Source organism: Megalobrama amblycephala, linkage group LG9, assembly GCF_018812025.1.
Source record: "Megalobrama amblycephala isolate DHTTF-2021 linkage group LG9, ASM1881202v1, whole genome shotgun sequence".
Lineage (NCBI taxonomy): Eukaryota > Metazoa > Chordata > Actinopteri > Cypriniformes > Xenocyprididae > Megalobrama > Megalobrama amblycephala.
The window spans coordinates 38,671,863-38,689,288 of record NC_063052.1 but is presented as its reverse complement, the minus strand read 5'-3'; the positions used below and the strand labels follow the sequence as shown (position 1 = coordinate 38,689,288).

The window sequence follows — 17,426 nt, the reverse complement described above, 5'->3', positions numbered from 1 at the left end:
TGACATATCAATTACATCGTCACATCGTTAGACAAGCAACTGTTATAAAAATGCATTTGTCATTAAATCATTTATTCAAGAGATTCATCCAGTAATGAAACAAGTCTTATTAAGTGAGTCATTGAATCATTCAATCAAACCAATTAAAAAAAAATTAAATAATCAGATTACAGCAATTAAAATTTTGTCAGAACCTCTAGTGAATTGCATGTTATTTTGTTTAGTTGTCTATTCAGAATCGTTGGAGAATATTTTAAACAAAAAAATAATGATTGTCAGTTTATCCAGAATCATGCAACTCTAACCATTTTTTTGCATGACCATTTTCCACAAATGGATATTTTTGGATTGTAAATCAAAAACTTTGACTGATAGTGTACGACCGTTTCTGCAACATAAAATTTGACATTTACTTTTGTGCATTTGGCAGGAACTTTTATCTAAAGCGACCCACATTTCAGATGACACTGTTGTCTTCTGTAGAGCTGCTTTATAGCTGAGTTGAATTTGTTTAATAATTGATCGACACTGTTATTGAACTGAAATTGAATCGAAATTACATTTTTAACAATGTAGCATTATTCTCTACAGTTTGAGCTCCAGGAATGCTTATTTTCATGTTACTCTGATAGTGATAAGTATCCTCAGACATTTTTTTGTTGTTGTTTTCTCCTGTTGGGAACTGCAGGGATTTCATGGACCCCACCATGGACAACACAAAACACATCCTGAACTACTTGATGCCCATTCTGGAGCGAGTGGACCAAGAGTTACACGACTTCATGATAAGGTAGGCTTGATTGTGTTATGCTGACTAGTGATTGTCTGTGATTGATTGTGCACATTTTACACTACAACAAGTGAAAACACTAAGATAATTCTGGCTCTAAATTCAGAGTAGTTGAGGCACGTTTGAAGCAATTGCTAGTAACCACTTCTTCTGTCTCCAGTTTGACTAATTATTATTGAACATTAATGTCTTGTATTAAAATTTATAAAAGCGGTAAGCCACTCAAGGCCATCCTACTAGATGAACCGATCTATCAGTAGGTTTGAAGTAGATGTGATGTAAAGCTTTAGCAAACCCTAAGTTATCTTAAAGGAATGTGCCGGGTAAATACAAGTAAAACTCATTCTGTTGATTACCACAAAAAATGTCTTATCCCTCAGAAATGATATCTAGGGCCCTATAATTTCCGCGATCACGGAATCACGGACGGAATCACGGAATCCATTCATAAAAACGGAATTTACTATATAACGCGGAATGTCACGGAATTTGTCAAATTTTTGATGAATGAATTAAAAGCAGGTCAGTACACATAAATTAAATCGCGATATAGACTAGTGACTGAATATTAAACCGCAAAAAGACTATTTAAACATGAATCCTGCATGCCTGTGTGCCTCTGAAATGAATGATGTGGAAGCGCAGTTTCATTTACCTCACACCGCCTCACACACGCTGAAGCATGTGCGACGCTCACCGTTTTTTCGTCCTCTGTCGCCTCACTATATGAACGCACAAATTCATCTCCAGAGCTGCACTGAAAGTCACTTCATCAGCATTTAACTGCTTCGTTTGAGAAAACTACCGTCATAAACACAGAGAAACTCAAAGCTCTAGGCAAACCGTCAAAATAAAAGTTTGATTTAACTTGACAGAAACATATTATTGTTGTACAGTAGAATTTAGATAAATTAATTTAACAATAAATTATTAAAATATTTTTTAAACAATAATCTCAGTTTCTTCCATGTTTTAATTTTATCAGTAAAGCTCTGTTGTGCAGCACATTGTTTGACAAAAGTTTAATTTCATGATTAAAAGATTAAAATGGTATGCGTTCATTTGATTGCCAGAAAAAATTAAATACACAACAGAAATTCTGAAGAAAAAAAAATTTCATAAAAATATATTTTTTAATTAATTAATATTGTTGTTTTTAAGAATTCAATTAATTAGACATACTTTTTGATTATTAAAATGGAATTAAACCATTAAAATAGAATCCAGAAAACAGAATTTGGTAAAAAATAAAATTTGAGGGGAAAGAATAAAACGTAGGGCCGTAAAAAAAAATATATATTTTTTGTTAAACTTTTATTAAATTGTTGGTAAATTGGACAAGATTCATTATTTCAATAAATTAGACATGCTTTTTGATTACTGAAATTTAAAAAACAAAAAATAAACAAAACGGAAAAAAAACGGAATCCAGAAAAATTAAAACGGAAAAAACGGACTTTGGGAAAAAATTAAACGGAATTTGGGAAAAAATAAAACGGAATTTGGGAAAAAATAAAACAGAATTTGGGAAAAAATAAAATGGATTTTATAGGGCCCTATATATCATATCTCTCATAACCAGAAGATCACACTCCAATCAAAAAAGTCCCACATCTAAATAGGTCAATTTGCACAACTTTACAGTTTTAATAACATACATTTTATATGGAAGAACTGATGTAAGCAAAATAGGAGCTTTACGTTTTTTGCTTATCTTCTGAAAAGATTGTGAATGAATGAATGATTAAATGAAAGTGTGTTTAAAATGAGGGACAAGTCAAAGTAATTTTTTGTGGTAATAAATCAACATCACAACCAACAGCTTGTTTGGATCCTGTCAAAGGGAATGTTCCTTTTTTTCTGTCCTGAAGAGGGCAGCAGAGGGTGTCTTTAAATGTCTAGACAGAGTCATGGGAGAGTGACGCCTGCTAACAGGTTTGTCTTCGACTATTATACACTGTCTGAGGCTATAAAAGCTGCTGAAGTCTGTGACATGGATCTGAAATGTCTGTACGTTTGTTGCCAGTAGCTGTGTTCGTTGAATCAGGTGAGAGGTCGGGCGTAGCAGTGTGTACAGAAGATGCACAGTGATGTACGGTTTGCTTAATTTCTGTCAGTTACAAAACTGATTTCCCCACAAGGACACACACACACATGTTATGAAATATTCTCACGGGAGACTGTTTTCTGTTTGACCCTTCATCAAAGTCACTGTCACAGGGCTCAATAGTAAAGATTTTTAGAAAAAAAAAAAAAAAAAAAAAAATATATATATATATATATATATATATATATATATATATATTCAACCAGCAGAGAATTTATTTTAAATAAATGGGTTTTTAGTGAGTCTTTTGTGAAGATTTTTTTTTTTCACTTTATTAAATAATTTATAATAAATAAATATTTTTTTAATTATAAGACTTTTATTATATATGTATGTGTGTGTTATAATTATAATGATTATAATATGTTATATATTATATTTGCTTATTGGTATGTTACTGTTATGATGGAGTTGTTTTGTTGATATTTGTTTTCTTATTGCATTAAAAAATAATTGTTCATAATATGCATTAAAATATCTGGAGATGAAGTTGTACAGTGCAAAACATAGCTTATTTACTAAATTCAGCCTGTTTTACAGTAGCTGCTGGTTTCAAGACTGTTAAATCATTTTTGCAATACTGATTAATCCTCATCTAATGTCTGCTAGCTAGATAACATGCATATTTGCATCAGCAGAAGTAGTTAAACCTCACAGAAATTAAAAATATTTAAGTGTGCATAGAAATGCATGTACACGTTCAGCAACTATAAGATCGAAGGAATCTAAACACTTCGCTGAGACTCTCACACACTGACATCTCCATCACTGAGCTCTGTGTCAGACAGATAAAAGTGTTGCATATTCCCCACACGCTCTCAATGTCATCTAACGTTTTTGCTTCTTACAGCCATGTGTTGTGTATTTGTCCTTTGCAACCTGATGCCTAAGGTTGCGTGCTTTCTTGCTGCGTGCCCATCTTGTTTATGTGAGAACCATTTGGTTTGACAAGCCAACAGAATCGTTGATATGCGGTTCATTTATGACGTGTGTGCGAGTGTTCACATAAACCTGTAGCTCGGCGTTGCGTGAGGCTTTTCCGGCTCTCGTTTGAAAAAGCAGGTTATTTTTAATGGCGACTCATCTAAAATGTAGAGAATAAGAGGTTCTTCATAAATATCGCATGGGCGCGTCTCACCGCAGCGCTGGTCCACAGGTTTAATGGTGTTGCTCACTCAGGTGCTGTTGCTTTTGCTTTTATGAATCTTTCCAAACAAGTTAATAAAACTTCAGAACTTTTAAAAAGCCCTAAAAAAAGAAATGATGCTTTTCTGTTCCTGTTCGTGCATCAGTTTTGTCCGTACAGAGAAGCATTTACTGAGCTCTTGCTGCTGTCTTACTGTTCACAAAAAGAGCTTAATCCATTGCAAATCGTTACAGTTTCTTTGTTATTGGTTTTATTCTCATCTAGCATGTACTCGTGACCTTGCCGCACGTTTACAAGACGGAGAAAAGGCCTACAGCGCTGTTAAATTGCTCACATGGAGTATCAGTGACTGTGATTAATGAATGTGTCAAACATGCGTTCTTGTGTTTTGCACATGCTAAATGCTTCGGTGGATTTTTCGAGGAGTTTCGGGAGGATTGGTGGGAGCTCTGCTGTGTCCTGTCATGTTTGAATGTTGATTTCACAGATTAGAGGCTCTTTCAAAAGGTCATGTTGCCATTGAGTGTGTTTACTTATGCCAGGTACGTACTGTACATGACGCACACAAGGGTACGGTCCTGCTGTACATGCTGAATGCAAGTTTTTCTAGTGGTCATATACCAAATATATATCCAAATGAATAGAATCAATAATAGATTGGAATCCAATCCAATCAAAAGCTTGTCAATCAGAATCAATTTGAATTGTGAAATCTCTCAAAACACAGCCCTATTGATGAATTTCTTTCAAATATCTGTACAGATTATTCAGGTTGTTTGTTAGAACCACACTGTGTATTCCTACAACCCTGGGTTAACTAGTGCCCTATGAAATCCGTTTTATTTTTTTCCAAATTCCGTTTTTTTCCATTTTAATTTTTTGGGGGGGATTTTTTGGTGTTGTTTTTTTTTCCCCGTTTGAATTTTTTAACTCATTTTTAATGGTTAAATTAATTTTTAGTAATTAAAAAGCATGTGTAATTATTTGAAATCATGAAACTTGTACAATTTAACAATTTATAAAAAGTTGAACAAAAATGACATTTTTCGGGACCTATGAAATCCATTTTATTTTTTCCTAATTCCATTTTTTCCCCTTTTTTTGGATTCTGTTTTAATGGTTAAATTAAATTTTAGTAATTAAAAAGCATGTCTAATTAATTGAAATCTCGAAACTTGTACAATCTAACAACAATTTATAAAAGTTTAACAAAAATAAAAAATTTTAATGCCCTATGAAATATGTTTTATTTGTTTTTTTTCCATTTAAATTTTTTTGGACTCCATTTTAATGGTTAAATTAAATTTTAGTAATTAAAAAAGCATATCTAATTAATTGAAATCATGAAACTTGCACAATTTAACAACAATTTATAAAAAGTTTAACGAAAATTACAGTTAGAGGGTTTTACTTTTCCATTTTATTTTTACCAAATTTCTATTTTAAGTTTTCTGAATTCTAATTTAATGGTTTAATAAATTTTTAATAATCAAAAAGCATGTGTAATTAATTGAATTCATAAAAACAACAAAATATAATCATTTTTTAGAACATTAATTTAATTTACATGGAAGAAAAATTGTAATTATTCTGTTACGTCCCGTAGCGTTCTCTCTCTCTCTCTCTCTCTCTCTCTCTCTCCTTCACTGTCACTTGTTACAGGTCCCGTAATTGGATGACGTCGCGGCCAGTCATCGGAGTCTCGCGACATCCCGAGAACCAATGAGACGCTAGTGGGCGCGTATAAAGACCCGGATGCGACACGAGCGCGGGAGAAGCGTTTGCTTTGTTTTGTTTGCTCTCCTGCGTTTGCTGTCGTGTTTTTGCTCTTGTTTAGTTTGATTTGTTTATTGTGTGTTTTCTTCACTTGAAACTGTGTTCATCATGCCCTACTACTGATACTGTGATTATGGCGTGACTCGACTCTTGATTTGTCAGAGTTTGTTCAAGTCCTTCTCCGATACATAGTGATGGGACCAGGTTAGTATGTCACGTGACTTACACCTCGCAACACGTAGAGTAAAGTTGTTTAAACACACTAGTTTAGGAGCGGGTGCCAATTTATGTATTTATGTTTGTTAGTTAGTGTAGATAGCGGTGTTCTACACTGAAGATGTTATTTTCCTTGCTTTCTTTTGATTAGTTTAGAATTTGTTGGGGTTTAGTTAACTTGTTTTGTTTTATTGATTTTTTTTGTTTTAGCACCGCTCTCGTCCCTCGCTTTGTTATCGTTTATTTTACTTTTGTACATAATTTGTAAATAGGTATTTGTTTGTTTTGGATGTATGTTTGGTTCACTGCTTATTGTATCATTGGTGTTTTGTTACATTGAATTATTTTTCCCTTACTAAAAGCAACTACAAATTTAGTTCTTCTCTGCCTGTTTCTTTACTACACACATCACATCTCCTTAATAAATGAGTCCATTCTTTTAACAGCTTTTTAATAGTTAATCTTTTCTCATGTTACGTCTCCATATCCTCTAGACGCCAGGGGGACGTAACATAATTGGGGGCTCGTCCCAAAGCGATGCTGTCTCCTTTGTTAAGGAATAAGGTGTGTGTGGTTACAGGCAGAATTTTGTGTGAATGCAGGTTGAGCAAATTTGGTCTCGTGGCATATGTTGATGAGTTTTGATGGCGTTTAACTTGCAGAGCTTTGTTAATAATCCCTCATTAGAGGTGATTGAGAAGTGCAGAAAAGATGAGTTGTTAATTATAGCTAACCACTTCCAAATTGCGATTCCAAAGCAAACTTTAAAAAAGAAAATTAAAGCTGAATTGATTGACTGCTTAATTGACTCTGGAGTGTTAAGCTTGCCGGTGGTAGACCGAGGGGCAGATCTTGCGGGCATGGAGCAGAATGCTGGGAAGGTAGGTGAAGGTGAGGGCGAGTTAGTCACAGCGGAGGCGGAGGCTACCGTTGGGGCAACTCTTCCACCTTTTGAACCTTTTTCACCAGTCTCTCCCAGGTCAACAGGGGAGGCGCAGTTGAGAGTGCGGATTGAACGGCTCCGTATGGAAGCTCGAGAAAGAGCACAATCCCGCCAAGCAGAACTAGATCTGCGTCTACAGGTGCGCAAGCTCGAAATTGAAGCCGATAAGGAGGTTAAGCTTCGACAGTTGGACATCGAGGCGGCGAAGGCTGCTGCGGTTTCCTCTGTTCCACAGAACTCTTCATCGGTAAGTGACAATTCAGCTAATTCGACTTCAGCCACTTTTGATGTTGGCAAACATATTGCCTTAGTGCCAAGTTTTCGTGAAACGGAAGTGGATAGCTATTTTAACGCTTTCGAAAGAATTGCAACTTCTTTGGGTTGGCCAAAAGAGGTATGGTCATTGTTGTTGCAATGTAAATTAGCTGGGAAAGCTTTAGAAGTTTATTCAACCTTGTCTTTAGAAGACAGTCTTAAGTATGAGGTGGTTAAGCTAGCTGTACTTAAAGCTTATGAATTAGTCCCAGAGGCCTATAGGCAGCAATTTCGTACTCGTAGAAAAAACGCCAGTCAAACGTACGTCGAATTTGCCCGAGACAAGGGAATCCTTTTTGATAGGTGGTGCGCTTCTAGTAAGGTGGATGATTTCACATCGCTTAGAGAGCTTATGCTACTAGAAGATTTTAAACAGTGTCTTCCAGAGAGAATGGTGCTGTATTTGAATGAACAGAAAGTAACAACTTTATCTCAGGCAGCAGTGTTAGCGGATGAGTTTGTGCTCACACACCGAAATGTTTTTCAGCCAGCAAGCATTGAAAAGTCCTTTTTTAGGGTGCCGACGAAAGTTCAGCAACCCAAGTTAAATGGCGAGAAGCCCAAAGAAATGCGGGAGTGTTTTTACTGTCATAAGAAGGGACATGTTATAGCGGATTGTTTGACTCTGAAGCGTAAGCAGCAGACCCAAACAAAAGAGGTTGCATTTGTGAATGCCATTGATCCGGGTGCACATCTTGAACAGATTCAAGGTGAGGTTGACAGTGTTTATGTACCATTTCTTTCTAAAGGTTACGTATCATTATCAGGTAAGGAGGAAGATCAGGTAGAAGTGCGGGTGTTAAGAGACACGGGCGCTGCCCAGTCATTTGTGTGTGCAGATGTTTTGCCTTTTTCAGATCAGACATCAGTTGGATCTAATAGACTCGTACAGAGTTTCAGCATGGAGGTCATGAGAGTCCCGGTTCATCGTATCCATCTGCAGACAGACTTGGTGTCCGGTTTTGTGGAGGTAGGAGTACGCCCTGCTTTACCAGTGAAAGGGGTATCCTTCATTTTGGGTAACGATTTGGCCGGAGGGAAGGTGGTACCTTCACTTGAGGTAGTTGATACTCTGACAGAGCATAGCTCTGATGATTTGGCACAGAAATATCCAAGTGCATTTACTGCTTGCGTCATCACACGTGCTCAATCAAAGAAAGATGGTGGTGTGTCTTTATTTGACTCTTTCTTATGTGCAGATCAAGAGGCTGAGGGAAGTCTTGCAGATGAGTCTCATGTCAGTGATCAGGGGAATGAGGTTGTCGTAAGCGACCCATTAATATTGACGGTAACTCGTGAAAAGCTAATTGAAGCTCAGAAGAATGATATTTCACTTGTGAAATGTTTTAAACTGGCTGAGAAACCTGCACTTAACAATGTCTCATTTTTAGTGAGAGATGGACTGCTGGTGCGGAAGTGGCATAAAAATAATGCTGTCGAGGATGAGTGGAACGTTGTTTATCAGGTGGTGGTTCCTTCCATTTTTCGTCAACAGGTATTGTCGTTGGCGCACGATCATCTGCTCTCCGGACACTTAGGGGTGACGAAAACATACAATCGTGTTTTACAGCATTTCTTTTGGTACGGTTTGAAGCGTGACGTTGTAAAGTACTGCAAGACTTGTCATGTTTGCCAGTATGCTGGAAAGCCAAACCAGGTGATTCCACCAGCCCCTTTAATTCCAATTCCCGTCATAGGCGAACCTTTTGAACATGTGATTGTGGATTGTGTTGGTCCTTTGCCAAAGACCAAATCTGGTAATCAGTTTTTATTGACTATTATGTGTTCAGCTACCAGATACCCGGAAGCAATTCCACTACGCAAAATCACATCCCGAGCAGTCGTTAAAGTTTTAACAAAGTTTTTTACCACATTTGGTTTACCAAGAATTGTCCAGACTGATCAGGGGACTAATTTTCTGTCTAAGTTGTGTGCTCAAGTTTTTAAGTCACTCAATATTACACATCGCATAGCCAGTGCCTATCACCCAGAAAGTCAGGGGTCCTTGGAGAGGTTCCATCAGACTTTAAAAGCAATGCTTAGGAAATACTGCCTCGAGACAGGGTCCGAGTGGGATGAAGGTGTTCCCTTGCTTTTATTTTCAATTCGTGAAACAGTGCAGGAGTCCCTCAAGTTCAGCCCATCAGAGCTGGTCTTTGGCCATACTGTTAGAGGACCATTGAAAGTCCTAAAAGAGAGGATGTTAGGCATTGAGGACTCTAAGAAAACAAACGTGTTAGACTATGTTAGCAAATTCCGTGATCAACTTCAGAAATCATGTATGCTGGCTCGTGAGACATTGGCTAAAGCTCAAGGCAAGATGAAAATGTGGTATGATAAATCTGCTGTCAACAGATCTTTTGCAGTTGGCGATCAGGTGCTGGTTCTACTTCCCGTTCCAGGGTCTGCATTAACTGCACGGTTTTCAGGGCCTTATGAGATCTTGGAGAAGAGAGGAGAGACAGATTATGTATTGCGTACACCAGATAGGAGACGTCAGAAACGGGTATGTCATATCAATATGTTAAAAGCTTACCATACCAGAGATGACAGGGAGTCACCTAAGGAGAAGGAAGACGATTGTGTCCGTCCAGTAGGTGTGGCATGTGACAAGAGCTCATTTGCTGACGATCAAGACAATGCGGAAGGCTTATTGGAGTTAGATACCCCATTGTTATCTGCTAGATTGTCTAATTCTGAAACCCTAGCCAATCTGTCAAGTTTCTTGGCACATCTTAATACCGATCAGAGGGATGATATCATTAAACTCCTTAGCAATTTTTCTTCTATACTGGGGGACACTCCTACACTAACCAATGTTTTACAGCATGATATCAATGTAGGGGAGGCCCAGCCGATTAAGCAGCATCCTTATAGAGTTAACTTTATTAAAAGAGCTGCAATGAAGAAGGAAACTCAGTATCTATTAGAGAAAGGTTTAGCCAGTCCTAGTCTTAGTGCATGGAGTTCGCCATGTCTTTTGGTACAAAAGTCAGATGGTACCGCACGCTTTTGTACAGACTACCGACGTGTCAATGCTGTAACTGTCCCTGATTGTTTCCCGATGCCACGGATAGAGGACTGTGTTGACAGCGTTGGTTCCGCCAAATTTGTGAGTAAGCTGGATTTGCTCAAGGGATATTGGCAAGTTCCATTAACGCCCAGAGCATCTGAAATTTCAGCTTTTGTAACACCAGATTGTTTTCTTCAGTACAGGGTTATGGCGTTCGGCCTGCGAAATGCCGCAGCCACTTTTCAGAGACTGGTTAATTTGGTTCTTGCTGATGTCCCGAATTGTAACGCTTATCTTGATGATATTGTGGTTTATTCACAGAGTTGGAGTGAGCATGTATCTCTTTTAGAGACTGTGTTCAAGCATTTGCAGGAGGCTTCATTGACTTTGAATTTCTCCAAGTGTGAAATCGGTAAGGCTACAGTGACTTACCTTGGTAAGCAGGTGGGGTATGGTCAAGTACGTCCGGTGATGGCCAAAATTTCAGCGATAAATGACTTTCCAGTACCTAAGACCCGACGTGAGCTACGTAGATTCCTGGGCATGGCCGGTTTCTATCGGTGTTTTTGTCGCAATTTCTCCTCCGTTGCTGCACCATTAACTACTTTACTCAGTCCTTCAGAACATTTTGTCTGGTCAACTGATTGTCAAACAGCATTTGAAAATATTAAAGTGTTGCTGTGTAGTAAGCCTGTTCTGTCTGCTCCAAATTTCTCCTTGGCGTTCAAACTGGAGGTGGATGCGAGTGATTTAGGAGCTGGTGCCGTACTCATACAAGAGGATAAGGATGGAATCGATCACCCGGTCTGTTATTTCTCTAAGAAGTTTAATAGAAGTCAACGGAACTATTCAACGATAGAGAAGGAGGCTTTGGCTTTGCTGTTGGCAATCCAACACTTCGAGGTTTACGTTGGTTCTTCTGTATTTCCTGTGACTGTTTATACAGACCACAACCCTTTAACTTTTATTTCACGTATGCGTAACCAGAACCAAAGGTTGATGAGGTGGTCCCTTATTTTTCAGAACTACAATCTTGAGATCCGGTACAAGAAGGGTACAGATAATGTCGTGGCAGACGCTCTGTCTCGGGTCTAAGGAAGAGTACCTACTGGTATAGGTTGGTTCTATCAAACATGTGTATGTTTGTTTTTTAAGGGTGGGGGTGTTACGTCCCGTAGCGTTCTCTCTCTCTCTCTCTCTCTCTCTCTCTCTCCTTCACTGTCACTTGTTACAGGTCCCGTAATTGGATGACGTCGCGGCCAGTCATCGGAGTCTCGCGACATCCCGAGAACCAATGAGACGCTAGTGGGCGCGTATAAAGACCCGGATGCGACACGAGCGCGGGAGAAGCGTTTGCTTTGTTTTGTTTGCTCTCCTGCGTTTGCTGTCGTGTTTTTGCTCTTGTTTAGTTTGATTTGTTTATTGTGTGTTTTCTTCACTTGAAACTGTGTTCATCATGCCCTACTACTGATACTGTGATTATGGCGTGACTCGACTCTTGATTTGTCAGAGTTTGTTCAAGTCCTTCTCCGATACATAGTGATGGGACCAGGTTAGTATGTCACGTGACTTACACCTCGCAACACGTAGAGTAAAGTTGTTTAAACACACTAGTTTAGGAGCGGGTGCCAATTTATGTATTTATGTTTGTTAGTTAGTGTAGATAGCGGTGTTCTACACTGAAGATGTTATTTTCCTTGCTTTCTTTTGATTAGTTTAGAATTTGTTGGGGTTTAGTTAACTTGTTTTGTTTTATTGATTTTTTTTGTTTTAGCACCGCTCTCGTCCCTCGCTTTGTTATCGTTTATTTTACTTTTGTACATAATTTGTAAATAGGTATTTGTTTGTTTTGGATGTATGTTTGGTTCACTGCTTATTGTATCATTGGTGTTTTGTTACATTGAATTATTTTTCCCTTACTAAAAGCAACTACAAATTTAGTTCTTCTCTGCCTGTTTCTTTACTACACACATCACATCTCCTTAATAAATGAGTCCATTCTTTTAACAGCTTTTTAATAGTTAATCTTTTCTCATGTTACGTCTCCATATCCTCTAGACGCCAGGGGGACGTAACAATTCCTTAACCGAACATTTATTTTGACAGGTTGCAGTGAAGACCTTTGAGTTTCTGTGCGTTGACGCGGTTCCATCCACATTTTCCATGCAGATTATAAGGCTCTAGATAACTTCCTTATTTGCATATTTGTGGTGTCGGTGTCATTGATTGATTGGATGAACACAGCACGTGACCTGTTTGCATAAAGACTCTTTATTCTTATAAAATGTCACGTTTCGGACACCATTTGACACTTTTCCCCCAAACGCTGAAACAACTGTTTATAAAACCCGCTGTGTTTCCGTGATTGTCAAAAGCACGCGAATATGAGGCACATGATTGGTTGTCTGTTGCTAAGCATCTAGTCTTAACATTCTAACACCACATCATTTCATTGCTCACTTGCTCAGAGTATGTTTCAGCATGGAAAATATTATGCGAAAGATAATTGGGTCATTTGCACTTAATAATATGTGAAATTGTTCAGTTTGACCTGATAATGTAATGCATATGATGTTGATTATGCTGATAATTGATTGTCTTCGTGTTGCAGGTCAGAGGTGGGCACTATCTTCGCCCTGAGCTGGCTGATCACATGGTACGGCTATGTCCTGTCAGATTTCCGGCATGTTCTGCGGCTCTATGATTTCTTCCTGGCTTCTCACCCACTCATGGCCATCTACTTCGCCGCTGTGGTAAGGAGGAGCGTCTCTCTCCACAGTCTGTACTTTAGTCAGTCCATCTCCTGCCTTTCAAGGACATTGAGGCAGTGCTGTGTTCTGACCTTTTCAGTGTTCGTGAGAGAGAGAAGGACTGAAGTGTCTTATAAAACTATTTTTAACTTGACCAAGCGTCCTGAAAATGCAATGCTCATGCCACAAGATGCTGAAAAAGCTGTTTTCACACTTACAAATGACCGTAAAATTGTCAATTTGACTTTTAGGGTAAATACACAATTTTTACTGGTAAGATATCATTCACACATCAGCACCAGAAGCTCTTTAGTTTCGTCTATACAATTTGGCAATGTTTTTGACTTCCAAGTGACAGGCTCAAAGGGCAGTTCAAAATGGTTTTAAAAATGTGAGGAGAGCGTGACATTTTTAAAAACATTAGACCATGGCGCTGAAAAAGTGACGAGACTTGACTCAACAGTTAAGGACGCCCGTCTAGTTCATGTTTACATAGAAAAACGGTTAAAAAGCAGTGCAGTGGGACACAAAAATGCATTCTGTGTGAACCGGCCCACTGTAAACGTCACAGAGTAATTGTGCCGTCTCAGTGTCGACTTTATGATCGGCCCAAAGCAGACATCTTGCGTCAGGGCATCCAGACCTTGTATGTGCTCATACTGGTTATTCTTAGTTTTAGTACTTCTCTTCTCTTTTATTTTAGTACTTCTCTTCTCTTCACTTCAACTTATTTATTTCAGTTAGTTGACAAGACAACATTTCTAATTTTCATTTAAGTTTTTCATCTAACATTTACTATTATTATTTATTGTGTATTATTTAATATGAAATATGAAATAAATATTAAAATATTAATATGAAATTATTAATTTTTAATATTTCTATTTAGCTTTCATTTATTTTAGTTTTAGTAATTTTACTACTTCAACAGACATATTTGTTAATTTCATTTATGTTTTTAAATATTAAATGATAATAACATTTCTAAGACAACATTTCTAATTTTCATTTAAGTTTTTCATCTAACATTTACTATTATTATTTATTGTGTATTATTTAAAATGAATTAAAATATGAATATGAAATTATTCATTTTTAATATTTATATTTAGCTTTCATTTATTTTAGTTTTAGTAATTTTACTACTTCAACAGACATATTTGTTAAATTCATTTACTTTTTTTAAATATTAAATGATAATAATAAATATTAATATACTATTTATTTATTTATTTATTTGTTTACTATTTATTTTTAGCTTTTATTTTTTTTTAGTTTTAGTAATTTTACTACTTAAACTTCAGTTTATTTCAGTTCATTTTCAGTTCATTTTCATTTAAGATTTTAGTATTAAATAATAATATTAATAATGAATAATATATTTTTTATTATTAATTAATCATTTTTATATAGCTTTCATAGCTTTCATTCATTTTTATTTGTTTTAGTAATTTTACTACTTAAACTTCAATTTATTTCAGTTAAATTTCTTAAGTTTTTAGTATTAAATAATAATATTAATAATGATAATAATGAATATTAATATATGTATTATTAATTAATTAATTTATAATTTTTATATAGCTTTCATTTATTTTGTTTCAGCTTTAGTAATTGTAGTACTTCAGCTTCATGTGTGTGTATGCATTTATTTTATTTCAGTTTTAGTAAGTGTAGTACTTAAACATTTATTTCATTTAGTTACTAAAGCAACATTTCTAATTGTCATTTAAGTTTTTTTTAATCTAATTTTAAATAAAAATCTTTTTCAATTACCAAAAATGATAAAGATATTTTCTTAAAAGGTTCTTTTTACACATGATCTCTAAACTGATAATTTATAAAATGATTAATTTAAATGAGTTATTTTGGGTAATTGTCTAGAAAAGGCAGTGCGTGTCCATCTGACATGTCCAACATTAAAAAGCAGTCTCTGTCCCCAAGAATAGCGCTCTTTTGCTAAGAACAATAGTTTCTGCTCTTCCCATGATTATATAGTTTGAAAACACAGGCAGTGATGTGCTGTTACCCCTCAGACTACACAAGCTTTTGTAATCCAAAAAGAGGATGTTGTTCACCATGTTTTGCCTGTGTATTTGTTAATTCACATATTTAGGCGATAGCTAATTCATCAGCACAACAACAACAAACGTCTTTCCAAAGAATTTTCTTTATTTTCCCACTCCTTCCTCATCTAATGCGAGAATCGAGGGCACTTTGTTGTAGCTGGATCAGTTAATTAAACAACTCTAATGAATTCACCAGAGGTTTGTGTGGAAGGCTGCATGTTTGTGCTAGAATCCTTTAAACGCGCTTCTTTCTTCTGTCTCCACGAGCCGCTCCCCTGCTAGAGACAACGGGGAAAGCAAAGGGGGCCGGGGGCCGTTTGAAGTCAGGATAAGAAAGCCGGCAGGAAATGTAGTTCATCCTGCATCTTAGGTAGTGGATGTGCTGGGGTTCGACGCACTCACACACCGCTGGACGTGACCCGGCTCGGCTCTGAACGGCAGAAACGGCAGCGCTCATACTTGACCTCTGCTGGGATGGATGCTGGAGTGCATCTGATTGGCCTGAGGAGGCTGTAGTGAACATCTCTGAGCTGAGGTTTATTATTGCAGACAACCTCATTGCTGTTTGCTTATAAGTGAAGGAAACAGTTTGATTTTTGGATAGCCTTGCACACCCAGATTTCCGACATAAGTTCTGGTCCACATTGCATTTTATTCTGACCAATAATCACCCATTTAGACTGGAAAAGACCGCCTGAGCAACATGTAACATGACCAGCAACAGTTATTATCTATGTGATGTTTACACTGCAAAAATCATGTACAATTAGGCCTAGTATATATTTTTTGATATATTATTAATCACTTACGATTATTCACAATTTAAATAAACCATAAATGACACATTTACTTGAAAGCAAAGAAGACTTTTTATTGACTTTTATTAGAAAATATATCTTGAATTAAGGTTACGGTAAGTTTCTTTTTCTTTTTTCTTTTTTAATTTAAGTATAACAAAATGTAGGTTTTATGCTTGAAAACCAAAAAAATGCCATGTTAAAACTGAAATAAAGCACATTTTACCAGAAATCTAGATATACTTTAGCGACTTTCTTTTCCTTAGAAAAGAAAAGAAAATTTTAACATCGTAAACATGGCTTATAGTTGCGTAAATCCGGTCGATCAGATTGAATTGTCAAATTTTTGTGTGTAGCACGCATCAGTGAAGGAGCTGTGGGCAGTAGGTACGTCTGACGCTGAGACTGTAACGCTCCGCTCACCACTGTCTGTCTCTCTCTCTTGTCAGATTGTGTTGTACAGACAGAAGGAAGTGAAGAGCAGTGAGTGTGATATGGCCAGTGTTCATCACCTGCTGTCTCGGATGCCTCAGGATCTGCCGTACGAGGAGCTGATTGGTCGAGCTCAGAGCCTCTTCATCAGCTGCCCGCCCTCTCTGCTGACCCAGTCTGCAGCGCTGCAGTCACGCAACATGTGAGACGCTCAAACACACACTTACATTTACACACACACTTTTACAAAGTAAAAGTACAGTAAGATAAAAGTATTTTGATTAAATAATCAATTTTTTAGGAATTAAAAAATTAATTACTAAATTGTATTTTTTTATTAATTATGGACTATTAGTATTGTCTTTTTACAGTTACAGTAAAATAAAAATATTTTTTTTAAATTAAATACTGAATTATTTTAGTATTCATTTCTGGAGTATTAGTATTTTAATGTTTTTTTTTTTTTAAAGTTATACAGTAAAATAAAAGTGTTATTTTTAAGAAATACTCAATACTCAAAAAACAAAAAAACAAAAACATTTTTTATATATATATATATATATATATATATATATATATACAGGGCTTGACATTAACACCCGCCAAATGCGGGTAGATTTCAGCTGTGGCGGGTAAGACAGCCACTCCCACTAGCCACTTTGGCGGGTTGAATATAATTTAAGTTTACAGCCAAATGATCGTCGAAGATCGCCGTAGCACAAAATTACAATCCAATCACACAATTCGTTATTTATGTGCAGTTAGTGAAGGAGGGATAGGCGGAATTGCGCTGAATGACACACAACAAAAGTGCTCTCTCGCGTGCGCGCTCTCTCTGTTGCGCACGCGATCAGTTCTCCTCGCGCCTGAATAGTCAAATACATGTGCACACAGATGTCTAAATGTCCATCGTGTGGAGTATCTTGCGTGAATACAGTGGGTTATGGCTTAAGTGGACGTAAACAGGTGGGTAATAACGTCCATGCATTCAGCAGCCCAATTAAATAGGCCTACCTGTCTGTCATTAATGTTAATCAAACAACAGAAGATGTCAAATAAATGTAGGCTAGG

General features: G+C 36.8%; 1 protein-coding gene across 2 annotated transcripts in view; it reads left to right on the top strand.

Moving 5' to 3' along the window:
- zgc:63863 (uncharacterized protein LOC393372 homolog) overlaps window positions 1-17,426 on the top strand; it is a 45,642-nt gene that overhangs the window by 12,136 nt on the left and 16,080 nt on the right. For both annotated transcript variants that reach the window (XM_048203123.1, XM_048203122.1), the window contains 3 exons: window positions 689-790; window positions 12,919-13,060; window positions 16,373-16,557. In XM_048203123.1, coding sequence (XP_048059080.1) covers window positions 689-790; window positions 12,919-13,060; window positions 16,373-16,557 — 429 coding nt within the window. The remainder of the gene's footprint in view (window positions 1-688; window positions 791-12,918; window positions 13,061-16,372; window positions 16,558-17,426) is intronic.